Consider the following 18381-nt stretch of genomic DNA (forward strand, 5'->3'; position numbering starts at 1 on the left):
GGGAAGATATAAGAAAGTGGTATGGCCTGCTGTGGGAAGAAATAAATGATGTATTGACAGATAACAGGATAGCAAGGTATTGTCCCTTTTATTACCTTCTGTGCAACTTCTTTGGAAGTGAATTTAACTAAAGGAGAGACAGTGTAAACACCAGTAAGCTGATTTATTGACAGTTCGTCTTTACAAAATTTTCTGATATTTATCAAGCCATATCAGATTTACCCTAACCCTTCAAAGCGTCTTGAGTTTACCACAAAAAGTATATCACATAAGCAATAAATAGTGCTCTCTAAGGAACCTTAAACATTTTATACTATTTCCTTCCCAAATCTAACCACTCATTGTACATTGGCCTCTCTCTCCTGCTCCGCTACTCTCCTTTTGCCGCAGGAAATTCTGAGCTATTCCACAGCATCTATAAGCTGTCAACCCACACCTACATTTTTCATGCTATATAGAACCAAGTTCAAGAAGAAATGTCAAATGCCATTAGTCTCTTTCTTGTATCTCTTTATTTCTCTACCTATGCATCTACTTCCAGTTCAGGTCTGCGAGGCATTTAGGGATAGCATTTACACAAAAAAACCATCACAAAGTATTCTGTACAGGAGGGCACAATCACAGGAGAATCACCAACTTTCACTCTCAACACCTTGCAATCTCTGTTTCCTCTGATGAGATGCTCCTGTTCAATATGCTGAAAGCCTCACCATTGTCATCATCTTAAATAAGCTGAAAAGTTTGCCAATTCATCGGCAATTACGTCACTTTATTAACTCTAAGAGGTGAACTGAGCTGTTGTCATGGGTTTGGGGCCTCTCTCTGAAGCCCCATCCTGAACACCCTGTTGAAATCAGCAGATCTGCCATTGCCTTGGACGGGGAGAACACTTCCCAGCAGGACAGGGGCCGGCCGTGCCCCCCGCGGCACGGCATTATGCTTTCTTTGGGAGCCTGATGCCAAGGACTACAATCAACGCTTCATCACAGCCTCCAGTCAATTGGAACAAACCAGTTATTTTTGATGAAAATTGTTCAGAAAGACTTTGCAGTGAAGCAAGAAGGTTGTCTTACATTTAAGGCACATATTTGGCTCATAATTTAAGGCACTGAACCTCTCAAGGTTCACAGCTAGGAGGGTGCTCTTCTACAGAAGGGGAGCAAAGCAGAAAGAAAGGGAGTCTGGCCACAGCCAGCTATTTGCATTGCTGAAGGCACATTCATTCAGACCACATGAAAATCCATAGAAATGGTAAAATTGGAGGGGAGGGCTGTCTCCCTTGGCTGAACTGTATCTAACTCTTCCTGGACTGTGGGAACGGCTCTGTGGCAGCTGCTCGCAACCCATCAGCCCAAGGCTGAAAACCGCAATCCGGGCAGTACGCTGAGGGTGGCACAAGGACTGAAGCATGTAGAGCAGTTAAAACTTGGTAATTAAAGACAGGATATGTGCTTGAATCCATAACTGTCTGTGGTGAGGAGCTGGCTTGTCCAAACAATCAACAAACTACAAAAATTGTTCGAAAACTTTTTGACTCCCCTCTCCAAGATCAAGCCAAACATTTTAACTACAACCACTGAAACATATGTGAGTTGATTCCATTGTCGTTGACAAAAGAAATCCCTTGCAAAGCCCTGCCCCTTAGACCAAACTACACCTGCTCAAGGTCTGGTGGGTGCAGAGCTCTTTTGGAACAGTAATGGTGCTTTTAACATGAAAAATCACTTTAAGGAGTTTCAGACCCCCTCCATCCTCCCTCCTGTTTTATACCGTGAGAGTATAAAATGGGAGTTTGAACTGTGATATTCCCAGTTTCCTCTTAGCATGTGCCCAATTTTCAGTCTGGGATGAGCTCAAGATATTGAGAACATAACCTTATCAAAGAAAAAAAATTTCTGAATCACTCTAGAGACCTTCCCCCATATTGAGCTGTGTAAGCAACTGTCAATGCCAGACCAGACATGCACCTCTGCAGGTAAGTTAGGTATTGATGAGTACATTTATTTGCTACACAAAACTGTGATAAAAACAGCATACAGAGCACATTCTGATGCCTGAACATTCTCCACTACTATCCCTGTTAAAATTTCCACTAGGAAATTTATCTTAAAGCCCTGAGAAATACACCCATGTTTGATTTGAGCACAGAACTGACACAGTCCCCCACTGTGAGCACTATTATCCTGTCAAATTGTCCAGGCAAAGGCTGACATTTTACCTCTCAGAAGTATTTTTGAGGTAGGATCCGAATAAGTCACCAGTGGATGCAAGGAAAGGGGACAGGACCACAAAGACCATTACAAGGCATTATGCCTTCCCTCTGCCCACAGCAAATTGCTTAGTGCAAACCCAATGCTAGAAGTACAGGAGTCCCAGCCAGGACAGTAATATCCAGCACAATTGTTGCAAACCCTGAGATGGCTCTATAGGCAGGTCTTCAATTTTTGAGTTCTTCCTACAAATACAACTTCAGTAGTCATTAAAATATCAAGTATCTAAACCACTAAAGTATAACAGCTATATTTTATTATATGTTGAAACAGTAGATGGTGAACAAAACTAATGGAAAACTTTATCAAAAGAGTCTGGCTTTTAAATGCCTGAAAAAATTGGGGCTGGGTCACAATATTCAATTATATCCCATGTTTAATCCCTACTCTGTTCCCTAAAGGTGTTCTCCTGATGCTGAGCTTAAAAGCAGGAAGGTCTTTTCAGCTCTCAAAAGAAGGCTCCTCTTGAAGGCTACATTTTTATCAATTAAATGGAAGTCTGGTAACGTTAGCTAGCAATTTATGTTAAATTACCAACTCCTTACTTGAAGGGTTATTATCAATTAAGTGCAAAGTAAATACTTACTAAATTAGTTGTTTCAACTGGATTAACAGTTGCTTGGACACATTATATATTACAGAAGCAACTGCTGCAGAATTTGGACAAAATAGTCTTAACACCTGTAAATTTACTGTAAATACATTCCAATTTTCATTGCAGTCATTTAAGTTTTAAGCTCCTTGTATGATTTTCTGTTCTTCACCTGATGAAACTCCCACCAAGGCTTGGTCAAGGATGGAATAAATATAGGTCCTCCTATGTTAACTTCAAACAAAACCCTTTGAAAACAAAAATAAAAACCCAACAAACAAATCAACCACCCTGCATTCATTCCTAATAAACTGAAAAATCTTACTTTTAGATTAGAAAAATATGTTTTTCATGCATTAGTGCTTATCTTATCACACTCACTTCTTCATGTCTGAAAAAATGACATGAGAATTAATTTGCTGATGTGTCAGGGAAATTTTTCTATTTCTGTACAGTTCTGTTTCCTACCCTCTGCTGATGTTACCTTTATTTTTTGCTGGTGAAATTCTTAGCTTTTTCTCACTTTTGACAGTCTGTGCCTTTTACTTAGTTTCTATTCCTCATTTTCTTCTCCCCTTTCATTTTTTTCTCTTAACTCACTTAATCACATAGGGGACTGTTTCCATTTCTAATTATACCTCCAAATCTATTTGACTTAAGGAACTTTTATTATTTTTTAATCAAAGACCATCACAGGTTCTTTAAATGAAGGAATCCAACAGCACACTGAACACAGACTAACTCACACTGGTCCTGAGACTCTCCAGATTTCAGCTGAGCTTCCTGAACAGTCAGTTTATCAAACCTTCATCCAATTCCTCTTTGCTGGGCTCCACTGAGCACTCAAGGAAAACAGCAGGATTGAAACAGGAAAACAGAGCTTCAAATGCTTACTGATGACAGTGAAAACAGCAAGAGCCCAGAAGAATATTACAGTCAGAAAATAGAGAACAGAAGAATAAAAAGAGATGGTACCAAGAAAGGTAAATATGAGAAATATTCCAATTTGTAGAGCTTTCCCCATCCAGCTATAGTTAAAGCTGCCAGAACCCGAGTACTTTCATTCCTCTCCATCCCACCCAGTAATGGTATTTCTCTGCCACTAATGGTCTTCTTTCCAAAATTGCATCTTAAGTTAAAGTTCCTCCTGGTATATGTGAATGCAACTTTTATAATTTTGCACTATTTCTAAGTGCAGCTATAAAAACAAACCTTGTATTTTGCACAGTTTAAACCAGATCAAATTTCAGTACAGAAAAATAATCATCTGTGCTCCAGAAGCTGCACTTGAATTTTCTTGTTAGACTCCACCTCTGTCTTGGTTCATATCAAAACTCCAAAAAGCCTTACACTTCCATGACAAAGTTAATTAATACACTCAAGTTCAAGTTTGGCAGTTTTAGTCCATCCTTTGTTCCACTGAAAAGCTACAAAAGCATTTAGCTTTTCGACCTGAACAACACACATAATTTTCTCGCTTTCTGTTTGGAGGCCTGTAGAGCACTCATCTGTCTGCATGAATACAAACAGAGCAAGTCAACCTACTTTCATCTGGATTGTCATCCTTGAGGTTTTGTAATTGTACTGCTCTAAGTGAAGTGTAAACACTGTGAGGGCAACATGATGGTAAGTAAAGATGTGGTAGCCCTGGATCGTATATCCCAATTTATTGTGCCTTTTTAAGTTGTTAGTTGTGTCAAAGATGAAGAAGCAAAGTTTATGGTGTCCTTGGTGAATCTGCCTCTGGAGTCTGGAGGTTAGGGAGAACGATCCTGAGTAGTGCACATGCTCCTTTTAAAGCAAGGGAACGCACTCACCAAAATGCTTGCTACAGGTCCCTGAAAGCATGTCAGAAGCTTTCCTCCTCCTCCTCTCCAGCCCGCCAGCAAACCTTCTTACTTTGAAATAAGCAACAGACTATATCTTTTCACTCTGCTTCTGAAAGGAGAGCTGTCTGCTCCTTGACAGGATGCTCAGCAGAATCATTTGCAGAGGCTGCCAAGCCTCTTAAAATACTTTAAAATTGCAGTATCAGGATTCTGAGGATCTTTTTCTTGGTTCATGGTAAGGTTTGTGTTCCTGCTGTTGGCCAGAGTTGGGCCTTGGCTAGTTAGTGGACTCCCCTACAACAGAATCAAATTTACAAATCCCAGAGAGCATTTAGGCTGAACTTGAGTTTGTAGCAACATTTGATGTGCTGTGAGGCTGTAGGTTCTGCAGCTTCATTGGAAACTGTTCTAATTAGTAGTCCATAGGCACGGGCACTGAGCCTTGTGCTCCAGTAACAATTCTCTCTTAAATTCTCTAAAAAGAAAAGACGGATGTAAAAATCCCACTTACATCTAAAAAGACCCATCATCTGAGTCTTCAACCACTAGTACCATATTAAAGCTGTCTCTTTTGTGTGAAGAGGCTTAATCACAAAATAACTCTGTTCAATTTCCTTCTGCAGATTAAGCTGTCATTGTTTAAAACACCTTTTTTGTTCCTTGCACTGGAAATGAAGTTAATTCAACACATTTCTATTTTTTAAACTTTTCTCTTATTTTCTCCATCACAGGCTGACAGACCAGAGTAATGACTTCTTTCAGAGATTAACACCAGACTAAATTTTTTAAAACTCTTGGAAGTAACTCAAACGTCTATTGCAATATAGATTCTACCCTTTCGCCTCCTCGGGCCATAACCAGTGAAAGGGAGAAATAAATCTCATACTGCAACATAATATTAAACTGAAATTGGATGCAAGACTAAAATACCACCAGCATCATTTTTGTTATATGGTGCACCATTTTCTTGCATATTCTACTGTCAGGCAGTTGAGCTTCAGCTAAGGCACTTGTGAGAAGAAAGAAAACAACTCGTAACCTGCAAACTGAACCTAAGCAAAAGAAAGACAAACCACATTTAATAAAAGTTTAATCTCTTAATTTCTATATACAGTCTCCCAAAGCTACATAATGAACAGCCAAATACTGTAAAGGAACACAGAGTAGCACTTTTTTTAAGGAATGAGAACTTGGTCAAATTGCATTCTCTATCCTAACTAGATAAAATAGGGCCTGACTCAGGTCCTAATAAACCTACACAGTGACTCTCAATGACCTCAAAACTTGCTGAATCTTACAACGAATATATTATATTGGTCTTACAATACAAGTAGGACTTAACTGCTTCTTCAGGTTCGAAAGGAGTGATGTGTAACTCCAGGAGGTAACACAAAGAACACACATTAGTTAAAAATACGCAGGGCTGTATAGCTGAATTTGGTTTTTGGTTTTTTGTTTTTTTTTTTTTTTTTTCCCCACAAATCTCATCTGCATTTAAACAGATATAATGTTTTCTGGAAACTGCTACCTTGGTGGAAGCATAAAGAGTGATATTAAGAACTGGACAGATTTGTCTTGATTTTGTGTTTCACCAGCATTTAAGAACAGCACCACGCAAGCCCAGAGTCCTGACATCCTTCACTTTACAGAAGACTCTTTTCAGCAGAACTTCCCAGCCATTACACGTATATTAACCCAGCAGGACACAAAACATCTGTACAGGCTCTACATAATTTTAGCCCAGAAGTTTGATGGCATATGCAATATTCCATTGGTCACACACATACCCCTTTATGTACCTACAGGAATCCTAGGCACAATCATACTACTACAACCAGAACAGGAGTGAAAAGGCAGTTAAAGTATGTTCATCCACTCTTTTTTCGCAACACAAAAATTCAGCAGAATTAAACGTGACTAACAAAAGTCAAGTTCAAAACCAAAATAACATCCAAAAGACAGATTATCTCCATGGTAAACACTTAAACTGAGGAACATATTGCCAAGGGTTTTTTGTGGATACTTGAAGTCTCATCTACATAGTTTGAAAAGAAGCGTGTAGACTAATTTTGGGAAAAATCAAATAAATCTATGAAGGAAGCAATTAAACACAAAGATACCACCTCAGACTTAGGAAATCTTTAAGCCATATATTAGCAGGAGATGAAAAGTGTATCAAAGAAGCATCACTGTGCATATATATGCTTTCAAAGGTATCTTGTACCCAGCTGAGACCAGACACTGGCAGACCTCTGGTCTGACCTAGAGTGACTGTCTGTCACGTCACCCTTACAGAAGTGCCACCAAGCACAGTATATCTTACAAATTTATGACATTTCTGGAACATTATGATATTACTTCCATTTGGCATGAATAAGAAATCCACATAACCCAAATTACCTATACAACTCACTTAGAAACACGATCTTGATAAGACCTCTGACATACTATTCAAGAACTGAACTGCTTTACAAAAGCTCCTGTTGAATAATTACATGACTAAGACATACAGACAGCTTCCAGTCCAAAATCCTAAATTGCGTATGCAGTCATATGCAGTTGAAAATACTCATAACAGGACCGTCCCAGCCCTATAAATCTTTTTAACTTGATGAATCTCTGTCTCTGTTAAGACACTGAGGCTCTTTCAATGAATGTACATCAGTAGAAAAAAATTACAACTTACAACTTGGTTGTAAGTCCAGGTGTCCCAGGCATTTAACACATCAGAAGCTGAACTGAGGTAGGCACAGCACTTTTCATAGTTGTCAGAGATGTCTTCAGCAGGACACATAAAACAAGGGATTGCTTGAAAGCTTAAGTGGGTATCGTCGGTAGGAGTAGCCTGTTCAACAGCAAGACTGAATTGTTTCAGATCCACCCACACAACTTTTACAGCTCCTTCTGAAACCTTAAAACCTCTCACAAAGGAATCAGGCCCTAAAAATGAACGGCGTTTTTCTTAGAAAACTGTTCATTCTAACAAGAATGCTTTAAATGAGTCAAACTTCTTAATATATAAAGTCCCATCCTGTATTAAATATGTTTAGAAAAAAACCTAACATTTAGGGATAAAAGGTAAATTAAAATAGTCACAGAAAAACTTGATGGGTTTGTATGTATTTAAATTATAATAATATAACTGAGGGAAATCAATTAACATTGTGATTTCCCCAAATAAATAAAAATTTTGGCCTCAGAAAGCAATCAGGAAATATGACACTAAAAAATGCACTTCAGCATGCATTTTAGCAGCAAGTGTAGAAGTTAGAGATCTACAAGCATTACTTCACTGCTGCTAATACATTTTGTAAATCTAATTATAGGTGCATCATCGCAGAACAAAAAGACAATACCCACACCATACTTATTAAGCATTCCTACAGCCCTGATAACCATTAAACCCTGGAAATGTAATAGAAAAAAGGAAAGGGAAAGTGCTACAGCTGCAGAACTGCCTGCAAAAATAAGCAGCTCTATGGGGCTTAAAAAGAAAAGAGAATAGGAGAAACAGCGGACTTGTAAATATGTTCACAGCATTTAATTACAGATCTGAAGCAGAGCCTACTAAGTCTAGAGAAGCCTTTCAAGGCTTGAAGTTTGCTTAGCAGAAAAGCCAAACTGGATTTTTAATAAACAGCATAATCTGGATTTCAAAGTGCACCGGATTCAACCTTCTGCTTCTAAGGCATAAACACAGATTTGGTATAATTTTAAGTCTTTGGTCTCAAAACTTCAGAAACTGAGCCTTGTTTGAGGCATAACAATACAAATGGCTGTTTTAACTTCAAAGTAATGTTGAAAAGGTTTCAATAATAGAAACATCCAGCTAAAGCAAGAAACAGATGAAACTGCAATGACAGAAATATCACCACAAGTCCTCGCTGCTTTGTGCAGTGTCATTTCCAATGTACTTCAGACTATACGGAGAAAGACTGCCAGAGCATCTATTACGGGATCGTATGAACATGCATATCTATCATGAAAGTACAAAACACTTTTCATATTCTGTTTTAACAATGGCAGGAAATATACAGAATAAAGAATATCGAATTGATAGTTCATCCTTATTTACAGTGTAATATGATTTAAAATGGAAAATTTAAACATGGTCATCCTTTTCCAGTTGTGGTGCGGATTCATCCTGTTTTAACATTATTTAACTCTTTAAGAAATGAGGGAAATCATCAGTATGTTTTTAATCTAAAGAATAAAAGACTATAAGTACCTACTTGACAAGCCAACGAGGTAAAACCAAGACTACAGAAAATAAACAATGAACAACCTTATTCTCTCCCCAAACCATAATATGCTTAGCCCATCACTTAACACATACCACTCGTAAGTCTATTATGTCTATTTTCCAACACAACTGAAAAAACAGCACTTTTGACTTTAGATCTCTTCACTAACCACGGCATGCTACACCCAACAGAGATAAAATAGATTAACTTCATGTTTATGAACTTTATTTAAATAAGCTCCCCAACACAATGGTGATAATCCTCCTTAGGGGACAAACGGTAACACCTGTTGTGTAATTCTTGCTCAGCTAAAAACACCAGAGGAACTGGCTTAAAGATATCCATCCCAGTAAAACCCTTTGGCTTCTGGAATCTGTATGTCATGTTTCCTGTAAGTGGCCTGTATCTGCTCTTGCCTTCATCACTTAAATGAGGTAGAAAACCTTCTGAGTCTAGCAGCAACATCCTGGTACGAAGGTGGTGTGACGGAGGAGTCAGGCTTGTCCTTGTTTTGTGATGATGATACAACTGCTTATAGACAACGCTTTACAGAACCATAATTTGTTTCACACACTGAGTTTAATACTCCCCCTTCTTACACAGCACTACGCTAGGTTGTCATTTGACACAAACGCTTGTAAATTACTATGTTTTATAACTCCATAATTAACGTCCATAAGCTGTACTGTGAAAAAGTAACTCCTCTTAACCAGTGGCATGCTGTCTTTGGATAGATAAAAGAAGTCATGATGTATTAATTTCTGTCAAAATGGGTAGCTTTTTAAAAATAAGAGGTCACTGGCACTCCATTGTAAATGTAATAACAGAACTATAAAGCACGTTTATAAAAAACATAATGAAACACCTTTGGTTTCACAAACACAAAGAAAAAAATATGACTTTAATTCCTGGTAAAAATTAAAACATTGCAATAGAAATATTGAAGGAACCTCCATCTCCTTCAACACCACTTGCCCTTCACCTGGCAGATGAATCTACAGCAATCAAATCAAACTTAATGAATGTTGGCATGACTTTTCCCTGTACATCATATGTCAAGACAGATGGGAGTGCAGAGGTTAAATACCTCTCAGCACTTTCTGCTAGCTTCAGTTTCCTTCATATTCATGCCATACATGTGATAGCTCCTCCCTTCTGCTGGCCGTAATGAATTACTTGGTTACACGTGTACAGAAGAGTACACAATCCCACCCCACCCTACCTCACTTCCTTGCAGGTCACAATAATGTTAAAGACAGACAGTAGAGCTCTTGATTTACCCCAAGCAAGTGCCTTCAAAAAGTGTCACCTTGCCTTTGTGCAACATTTCGGTGTTGGGACCCTTTCTGTTTAACATCTTTATTGATGATCTTGATAAGGACAGAGTATATCATCAGTAAGTTCGCAGATGACACCAAGTTAAGCGGGAGTGTCAATCTGCATGAGGATAGGGAGGCTCTACAGAGAGACCTGGATAGATTGGACCGGTGGTGCAACATCAATGGGATGAGCTTCAACAAGGCCAAGTGCCAGGTCATGCCCTTGGGCCACAACAACCCCATGCATGGCTACAGGCTTGGGGAGGTGGGGCTGGAGCTGTCTGGAAGAGAAGGATCTGGGGGTTCTCATTGACAAGCAGCTGAACATGAGCCGGCAGTGTGCCCAGGTGGCCAAGAAAGCCAACGGCATCCTGGCTTGGATTAGAAATAGTGTGACCAGCAGAAGCAGGGAGGTGATAGTCCCCCTGTGCTCTGCACGGGTGAGGACACACCTGGAGTATTGGGTCCGGTTTGGGCACTTCAACATGAGAGAGATATCGAGGTGCTGGAGCGAGGGCAGAGGAGGACAACGAAGTGGTGAAGGGCCTGGAGAACAAATCCTGTGAGGAGCGATTGAAGGAGCTGTGACTGTTCAGTTTGAGGAAGAGAAGGCTGAGGGGAGACCTCATCACTCTCTACAGCTCCCTGAAAGGACATTGTAGAGAGGTTGGTGCTGGGCTCTTCTCACAGGTAACTGGTGACAGAACAAGAGGGAATGGCTTCAAACTGCAACAAGGGAGGTTCAGACTGGACATTAGGAGAAAATTTTTTCCAGAAGGTCAGACAGTGGAATAGGCTGCCCAGGGAGGGGCTGGAGTCACCATCCCTGGAGGGGTTTAAGGGTCATTTGGATAAGATGTTAGGGGATATGGTGTAGGGGAGAACTTTGTAGAGTAAGGCTGAGGGTTGGACTCGATGATCCCAAGGGTCTTTTCCAACCTGAATGATTCTGTGATTTGGAAATAAGTTACATCTGGCATATATGGAAAAAGGCAAGGGGCACCAAGAGATGAAAATCTACATTACAGTAAAGAATACTCCACACAGAAAGTCTGACTTTGGAATAAGCTAAAGCTATAGCTACAGTGCAAGTCACTAGTATTGCTGGTCTGAAAGGAGCTCAAGACAGGTGCATGTGATGGGGAAAATTCAGGTAAGACAGTCTGCTGCCTGGTGGAACAGGAAAGGTGGCTTGGCAGTAAATGGGAGAAAAAAAATTAGGAATGGCAATGGAATATTCTTGTTATTTGGTGCTGAAGATTTAATGCTTAGCTAGACACACATTTCAAATGAAAAATAAATATTCTGTTGTCTGATTTTAACACGCTCAGCTTCAGAGGAGCCCAGATAACTAATGACATTCTTGGTACTAACCTGGGCAAATTAAACTGGAGCAATTTCACATGATGAATGCGTGTGCTTTCATGTAATTCTGGGTGATAAGAACGGTTCAGGCTTTGCATTCGAGAAGGAGTGACTATTTGGAAGCAAGACTGAGGAAGGGGAAGGCTGTAGGAGCAAGCCTATGTCAAAATACTTGATGATGAATATCAAAAGCTAGCTTTATTTTGTACAGGAAAATACTGATCAGTTAGTTAGCAGGTGGGTTTTCTGTGGATTCTCATCCACTTGCTCACTGAAAATGGAAACATCACATCAGTCTAAGATTTGCTACAACAATTCTTTCATTTTCTCTTTCATAATCACCAGCAACTGATAAAAGAGAATGCTTGAAACTACAGTAATACTATCTAACATTAATGGCTTATCTTTCTCGGGATGTAATATGCATGTGGGTGAGGGAATGCTTTGGTGTGTGAGGAAGGGCAGCATGGGAAGCAACCCCAACTCACAATGTGACCCTCTACTTCTCTGAAGTCAATGGCACTACACCGACCTACTCACCTGAAGGTCTCTCACAGCCTGTTTTAAACAGTCCTAAGCTATTTTGGGTCATCAACACATCTAACATTTCCAAATGACAGTGACTCTGGAAATTGCCTGGACTACAGAGGGTGCTTTACTGGACAAGATACTTTACAAGAAAAAAAGCATACACCACTCTCCAAATTCTGTGTTTTATTATATTTTTTGTCTTGAGACCTCCTTAGACACTCGCCCATATTTACCTTTCTATTTTTTCTGACTATAGAAGTTCAATTTAAAAATGAAAAAAAAAATTTTCCTACCATGTACACTCAGACTTAAACTTCTAAAGTCAAACTACATTTTCCTCAGCCATGTATGAGGACTCAAGGCAAGGATTCTAGAATATGCTCTTCATTACACCTTTGCAATCCTGATGAAATACAGCTTCCTTTACAGCCTATCAGCCCAGGACTTTCATGGGTATATCAGCTTTGTGTGAAGCAGAACGTTTCACTGCGCATTCATAGAGAAGATGCGATGCACATCAACAGTCAACTAACGATTGAGCTGACAAAAGGGATGCTATGGCCAGAAAAGTAATCCCTGTGAAAAAACGTAATACCAGTTTAGCTTATCTTATTCCTTTTCATATCCTACTGTATTCTTCCCCCTCCTACCTATTCCATCTCCCCTCTCTCTGCTGAACAATCCTTAACCTGCATTCTTTGGCAGGATTTACCTACCTACCAACATGCATTTATATAAGCATTTATATACCAACATCCATGCCAAACAGAGCAGTGCATTTTGAGATTTCCCCATTTACTCACAGATCATGAATTTCCACTCTATAGTGAACAGCATTAATCCAAAGCTTGCTATTTTATTTTTATTTCCCAATCTGTAGCCTAAAGATTCCTTAGAATTTTTCTTGAGCGGTTCTCCCCAGATGGACAGCCATCACACACTTCTCCCTTCTAACCGGTGAGGTAGAACATGTTAAAAACCCCACGCAGTGCTCAGAGAGGGACTAAAATCCTGTCTTACGCACTCTTCCAGCCCTCCTCTCACAGTTTGAAACTTTTTGTTCCAATCATTTGAACCCGAGTCCATCAGGGAAGATTTTAGGCAACTTTCAACTGCACACATTGAATTAGCAGCAGACATATCACAGACCTCTAAGTCCACTAGCTCACACGATCAAGCCTGCTGCAAAGCCAAGCTGGCACACTGAGGAAAACTCTGAATTTTACAGAAATCTGCTGTCCAAAGTGTGAGGGGAAAGCACTGTGCTCAGCACAAAAGCCTATACAAGTAGGCAGGTGAAGCATTAAATATCAAATAGTCAGCTAAAGGCAGAACTTTGAGCCCAAAGACCTAAGAAATGCAAGTTTACATTTGTGCAGCTCACTAGAAATGCAGTGGCTACACTGGGAATAAATTAATGTATGCAGGAATTTGTCCAAAAACCCATTAAGGAGGGCACTCCACTACCGAAGCAGAAGTAGTTGGGGCGTAATTCAATGCTTCAGTGGGTGATGAAAGAGACAGATGTCTCCATCTGCAGCTTCCTGCTAAAAAGGTAAAGTCATAGCATGCAAAAATCACACAGAGAAACTCTCTCTAGAAAGTCTGTGGGTGCCAGCCATGTGGGAATCATGGGAAGTTAATCTTTATTGCTTTGTATCTCACTGAGCAAAAGAAGTCACAGATTTTTCAGGAGGTTTTATCCTAGTTTCTAGTTGCTATAACCTCCAGCAAAGTACGACCTAATTCTTGAGCTGGTGCTATGCAACTGCACCATACCCAGGACTCGGGCAGTACCACACCTCCCATGTTTACTTTAAGCATTAGTACAGTGCCAGGCAGAGTGCAACATCTGAGCTTGTAAGGTGCTTCAAAACTGAAGCCTCAAAGAAACCAATGGAGCCAGAATCATTTAATGACTAATGGGGGCACTAATGGGTTGGATCCTACAATGCTCTAACACACACAAACTCATCAAAGAGATTTAATTTACCTTGACCTTGTAGTACTCCTTGACTTCAGGCTGAATGGAATCAAAATCACCACTGATGTAATCAGGCAAGAAGCTGAAAGGAAAGCAATGAGCAGTGAAATGAAAAATTAATCCATTTTACTAGATTTAATATTTATTTTCTCAAGAGCACTAAGGGGTACAAGCATTAATCTCTCAAGGGAATAGAAGTTAGTTAAAAGCATGTTAAAACAAGAATTGATACGAGGTGATACAAAACAAGGTAAGAGATGAACTGTAGAACTGGTAAATGTAGTGTCCCTTCTTTGCTGAGGGAGCTACATGTCACTTAGACACTTATGCATCTTCCTGGGTCAGTAAGGCAAGATTGTATCTGCATGGTTCTAGAAAGACAACTCTCAAATTTCTTTCAGATGTACCATTCAGTCAGCAAAGTATTTGAAAAAGTGTATCTGAGTGCTGCACATCAAGCCTCAGAGGATATTGTTTGTCAGAGGATGATGATGATGCTTCTTGGACAGCTGCTATGCCACAAATGTTCCAAAGATTTGTATTTTAGTTGTTACTGATGTCATCTTGTTTCTGCTCTTCCCCTTGATTATTAAAAATACTCCCCCCAAACTATGGAAGCCAAATGCTCAGTGACTTTTAAGTCATATATTGGATGTACAAAATCCCTATGAACTTGACTTCAAATCCTAACCACCTTCTGTACAGTAATATTGCTGCAAAGCACATGGAAATAACATGATATTTATCTCAACTTGCTTCTTTTCCTTTTTTTAATTGCAGAATGCTTAAAAATATTCACTGTATTCTTATAAAATTCATAATGAAATTTCAACTGTGCTACAGAAAGAACAGTTTAAGAATATTTTTTTGGAAAAAAATCCCACAAAAACATAACAAAACACTTTCCATCTTGCACAGTTCCTGGACTTTTAAGCTGCAGCTAAGAAGACAGGTGAAAGTGCTGTCACTGTTTCAAAAGATAAGGCTGAACTGAGTTTTGAAATTAAAGCTGCGGTTTCAGTGTTTTCTAACAAATTGAATACATAACTCCTCTTCTACAAGGTTACTAAACTTTACAAGAGGTATGAGAGTTTATCAACAAATTAGTTTACAGCTCAAGCTGAGTTACAAGGAACTGGGCAAAGCACGGGGACGTTTTTATTTCACATGATTTCAGAAGAAAGCTGCAGGGTCTACAAACTCCCCACATCAGTAAAACTTAAAAAAATCTCACGTTCTGGTGCCGTTCAAAGATTTCAAAAGAGATGCATGGTCACTGGCCAGCATTTTCTCTGAAAACTGAAAGCTGCTCCAGCAGAAGCTGCTAAGTACAATTGTTGTGAGTTAGTTCACGTGCAACTATGGCATTTCAAATTCATTGCTCTCTGCTATTACTTAGGCTAGTATAAAAGGGTATGTTCTAAAAATAATCTTTCCAAAAGCAAACACTCATGGTGAGGGGAAGGGCAGTCCCTTCTGCATCAGGTTTTATCGGGGACACAGAAACCAACTAGAAGAAATGCAAATGCCTCAGTGCTCTGTTTCTTATGCCCAAGACAGTATCGTTCACAACCAGCAAAAACTAAACAGAAAATTAAATTTGCTCCTTCATTGTGAGACTGACCTTTTCAACATACAGAAAAATACGTTTTCAAAATTTTAATTGCTGCCTTTTTACCTTTCCACAAGTTTCCCAATGAAAACCTGTAGGTATTCTCAATCAATTTGTTATTTTTCTTTCATTTCTTCCTGACTGAAACAAACCCATTAAAAGTAACCTCACTCTAGGCATTACAGTGGTGCCCCCAAGTGCAAGCTTTGGAGGCATCCCAGCAGTTTGGGCAGGAAGAACAACAGCCCGTTGTCACAGAAAGCCAACTTGGTATGACACACACACCCGCTCTGATGAAAGAGCTGATGCCTTAAGGTTGTTTATCTTACTGAAATGTGGTACATAAATCCAAAAGTGTCTTTGTCATTTTTTATCTACAGTAACTACAGACTGCAGTGCTTTTAAATAATCAACCATCTCTCCTGAGTGCTTCAAAAGGCAGAACTAAGAGCAGAATTAGCCAGAAAAGTACCTTCTCAGAATCAAATGCTCCTGCACAGCTTTTGCTCTCATCCAAAGTAAAACCATTTCCATGACAAAAGCTAGCTGAAGTTCTGTCTGAATTTTTACAAGCAAAAGAAACAAGAATCTCAATTGCACCTCCCATGTGCTCCGCCAGGGCTCCTGGCTACACTGCCTGAACGTGTCTCCCCTGCCAGGGAGCGCTACATCTATTTTCAAGACATCCGCTCTAAATAGTTCACTTGTAGCTACCATAAAGCCAGAAGTGACTAACAGAGAATAAGGAATTGCGGCTGGGAACTTCAAAATTTCAAGAAGTCTAAGCCTCACATGAATGAACATGAAGAGAAGAACTCTTTCTTCTTTTCTCCTTCCCTTTCAAAAACACCAGAAACAAGGAAAATGCAGAAAGCCACTCCAGATCAGTTTAAAAATATCCATCACAAGTAAATCTCAACACGCACTGTCTGCCTCACAAACATCATAAAATGTTTCAGCTTTATCTTCAGAAGATGGCTGCTCTTTGTAGCTCATTGACTATGCAAACCAACAATAATGCAAGCCAATTCTCCGACAAGAGTCAGAAGCTGGATTTGACTTGGTCTTTTTGAGTTCTGCAGAGCAAACTGCCTGATCCAGGTGAGCAGAATGGAGTAAAAGCTCTTCTCCAGTTAACACGAGTGAAGAAGAGTCATTGTGTGAAAACCTGTCCTAGACTGACTAACCTTGGAGAAGATTAGCACTAGCTGACAGAGAAAAAGGGGAAATAGTTGAGAGAGAGAGAGATGGAAAAGCCCCTCATACTAAAGTAACTTAATTGGTTTTCACTTGTTTGCTCCGGTAGTTTTGTATTTACTCCTGAGCACATACTGGAGGAGAACAGGCTCTGGGCAATCACATATCAAGCTTACTACTATGTGAGCGGATAAAATTATGTCAGAAAAAAAGTAACAAGAAAGGCCCCTCCATAAAATTTAAAACAACTGCCCTTATTTAAAGTATGGATTAAAATCAGGTATTACATTAGTCTAACCCATGCTCTTCTACCCTCTGACCTCAAATTAATGAATAATTCTTATTCTGTAGCATGACTGTATTGAAGAAGACATATATCTCAGTGACATATATGGCACATATCCTTTAGTGAAGGAAGTTATCTTTTTACCCGTGATGGCAAAAGATGTCTTTAATTCCTTTTCAAAGTGCAATTAAAAATTTTAATTTCTGAACAGTCCAGATGATGCAGTCTACTGCATTTCAGAACCATGTTTTACCAGTCTCATTAGCTATTAATTATCACTTATAATTGTGATCACATAGAAGGTCATGACTAGCTCAGCTGGCTTGATTCTCTGCTGCTTTAAATTGACATTTATCAGGAGTGAGCCAACTCCATAATCCTAAGGGGACCAAAAGTATAAAATTCATGTGAGAACAGCCTAGTCTACCAAGCCTTTTCTAGAGCTGTCAAGCAGCATAACACCAGGCACTGAACAACAAAAATAATCCTCAGAGTCTTCAGGCCAGCCAGAGTTTTTCTTTCCTTTTTTTGGGGTTTGAGGGTGTTTTTTTCTGTTTGACTTTAGGTTGTTACTTTTTGTTGTTGTTGTTGTTTTGGTTTTTATTCTCATCAGGGCATTTTAGAACCATACAGCATCCATCTAAAATGAGTATGGAGTCAGGAGGGACAGGATTGCTTTCAGATAAGGACCTGAAGGCACTTCCATAGCAGACTGCTTATGTTTTGCGCACTAACTCTTTTTTTTTAAAAAAAAACCAGCTTCAATATGAAACTTTTAAAGGTTCAGCTAGCTTACCAAGAAAAAACATCACTATTTCTCAGAAGTTTTGAGATGGATTCCAGCTAGGGATTTATCCAAATTGGATAAAGGCTGCATGTTGACTGAACAGTTTTATGAACTCCCAGGATGCTGCACTGGAGAGCAGGGGAAAAAAAAGGAGATTCCAGCAAGTTTGTCATAGTTTCAAGATACACAGCAGAAGTTTTAGTCACCAGTACCATAAACCAGTAATTGACTCTTACAATAGACACAGATTACAAAATAAATAAAAGCTATTTAACTGAGGTTCTCATGCTAAGTAAGCACAACTGTGCCTTTTGCCTTCAAGAAAGCCATCTTGCACACAGCTTAATTCAAGAAGCAGTTTTATT

The 18381-nt window shown here is 39.4% G+C and overlaps 1 protein-coding gene across 1 annotated transcript in view; it reads right to left on the minus strand.

Moving 5' to 3' along the window:
* The window catches only part of TPK1 (thiamin pyrophosphokinase 1), a 258586-nt gene that overhangs the window by 151485 nt on the left and 88720 nt on the right, over positions 1-18381 (minus strand). Inside the window, exon 4 of the mRNA XM_026843811.1 lies at positions 14144-14216. Coding sequence (XP_026699612.1) covers positions 14144-14216 — 73 coding nt within the window. The remainder of the gene's footprint in view (positions 1-14143; positions 14217-18381) is intronic.

This window comes from Athene cunicularia (genome assembly GCF_003259725.1).
Source record: "Athene cunicularia isolate RWA chromosome 2 unlocalized genomic scaffold, athCun1 chr2_part2, whole genome shotgun sequence".
NCBI lineage: Eukaryota > Metazoa > Chordata > Aves > Strigiformes > Strigidae > Athene > Athene cunicularia.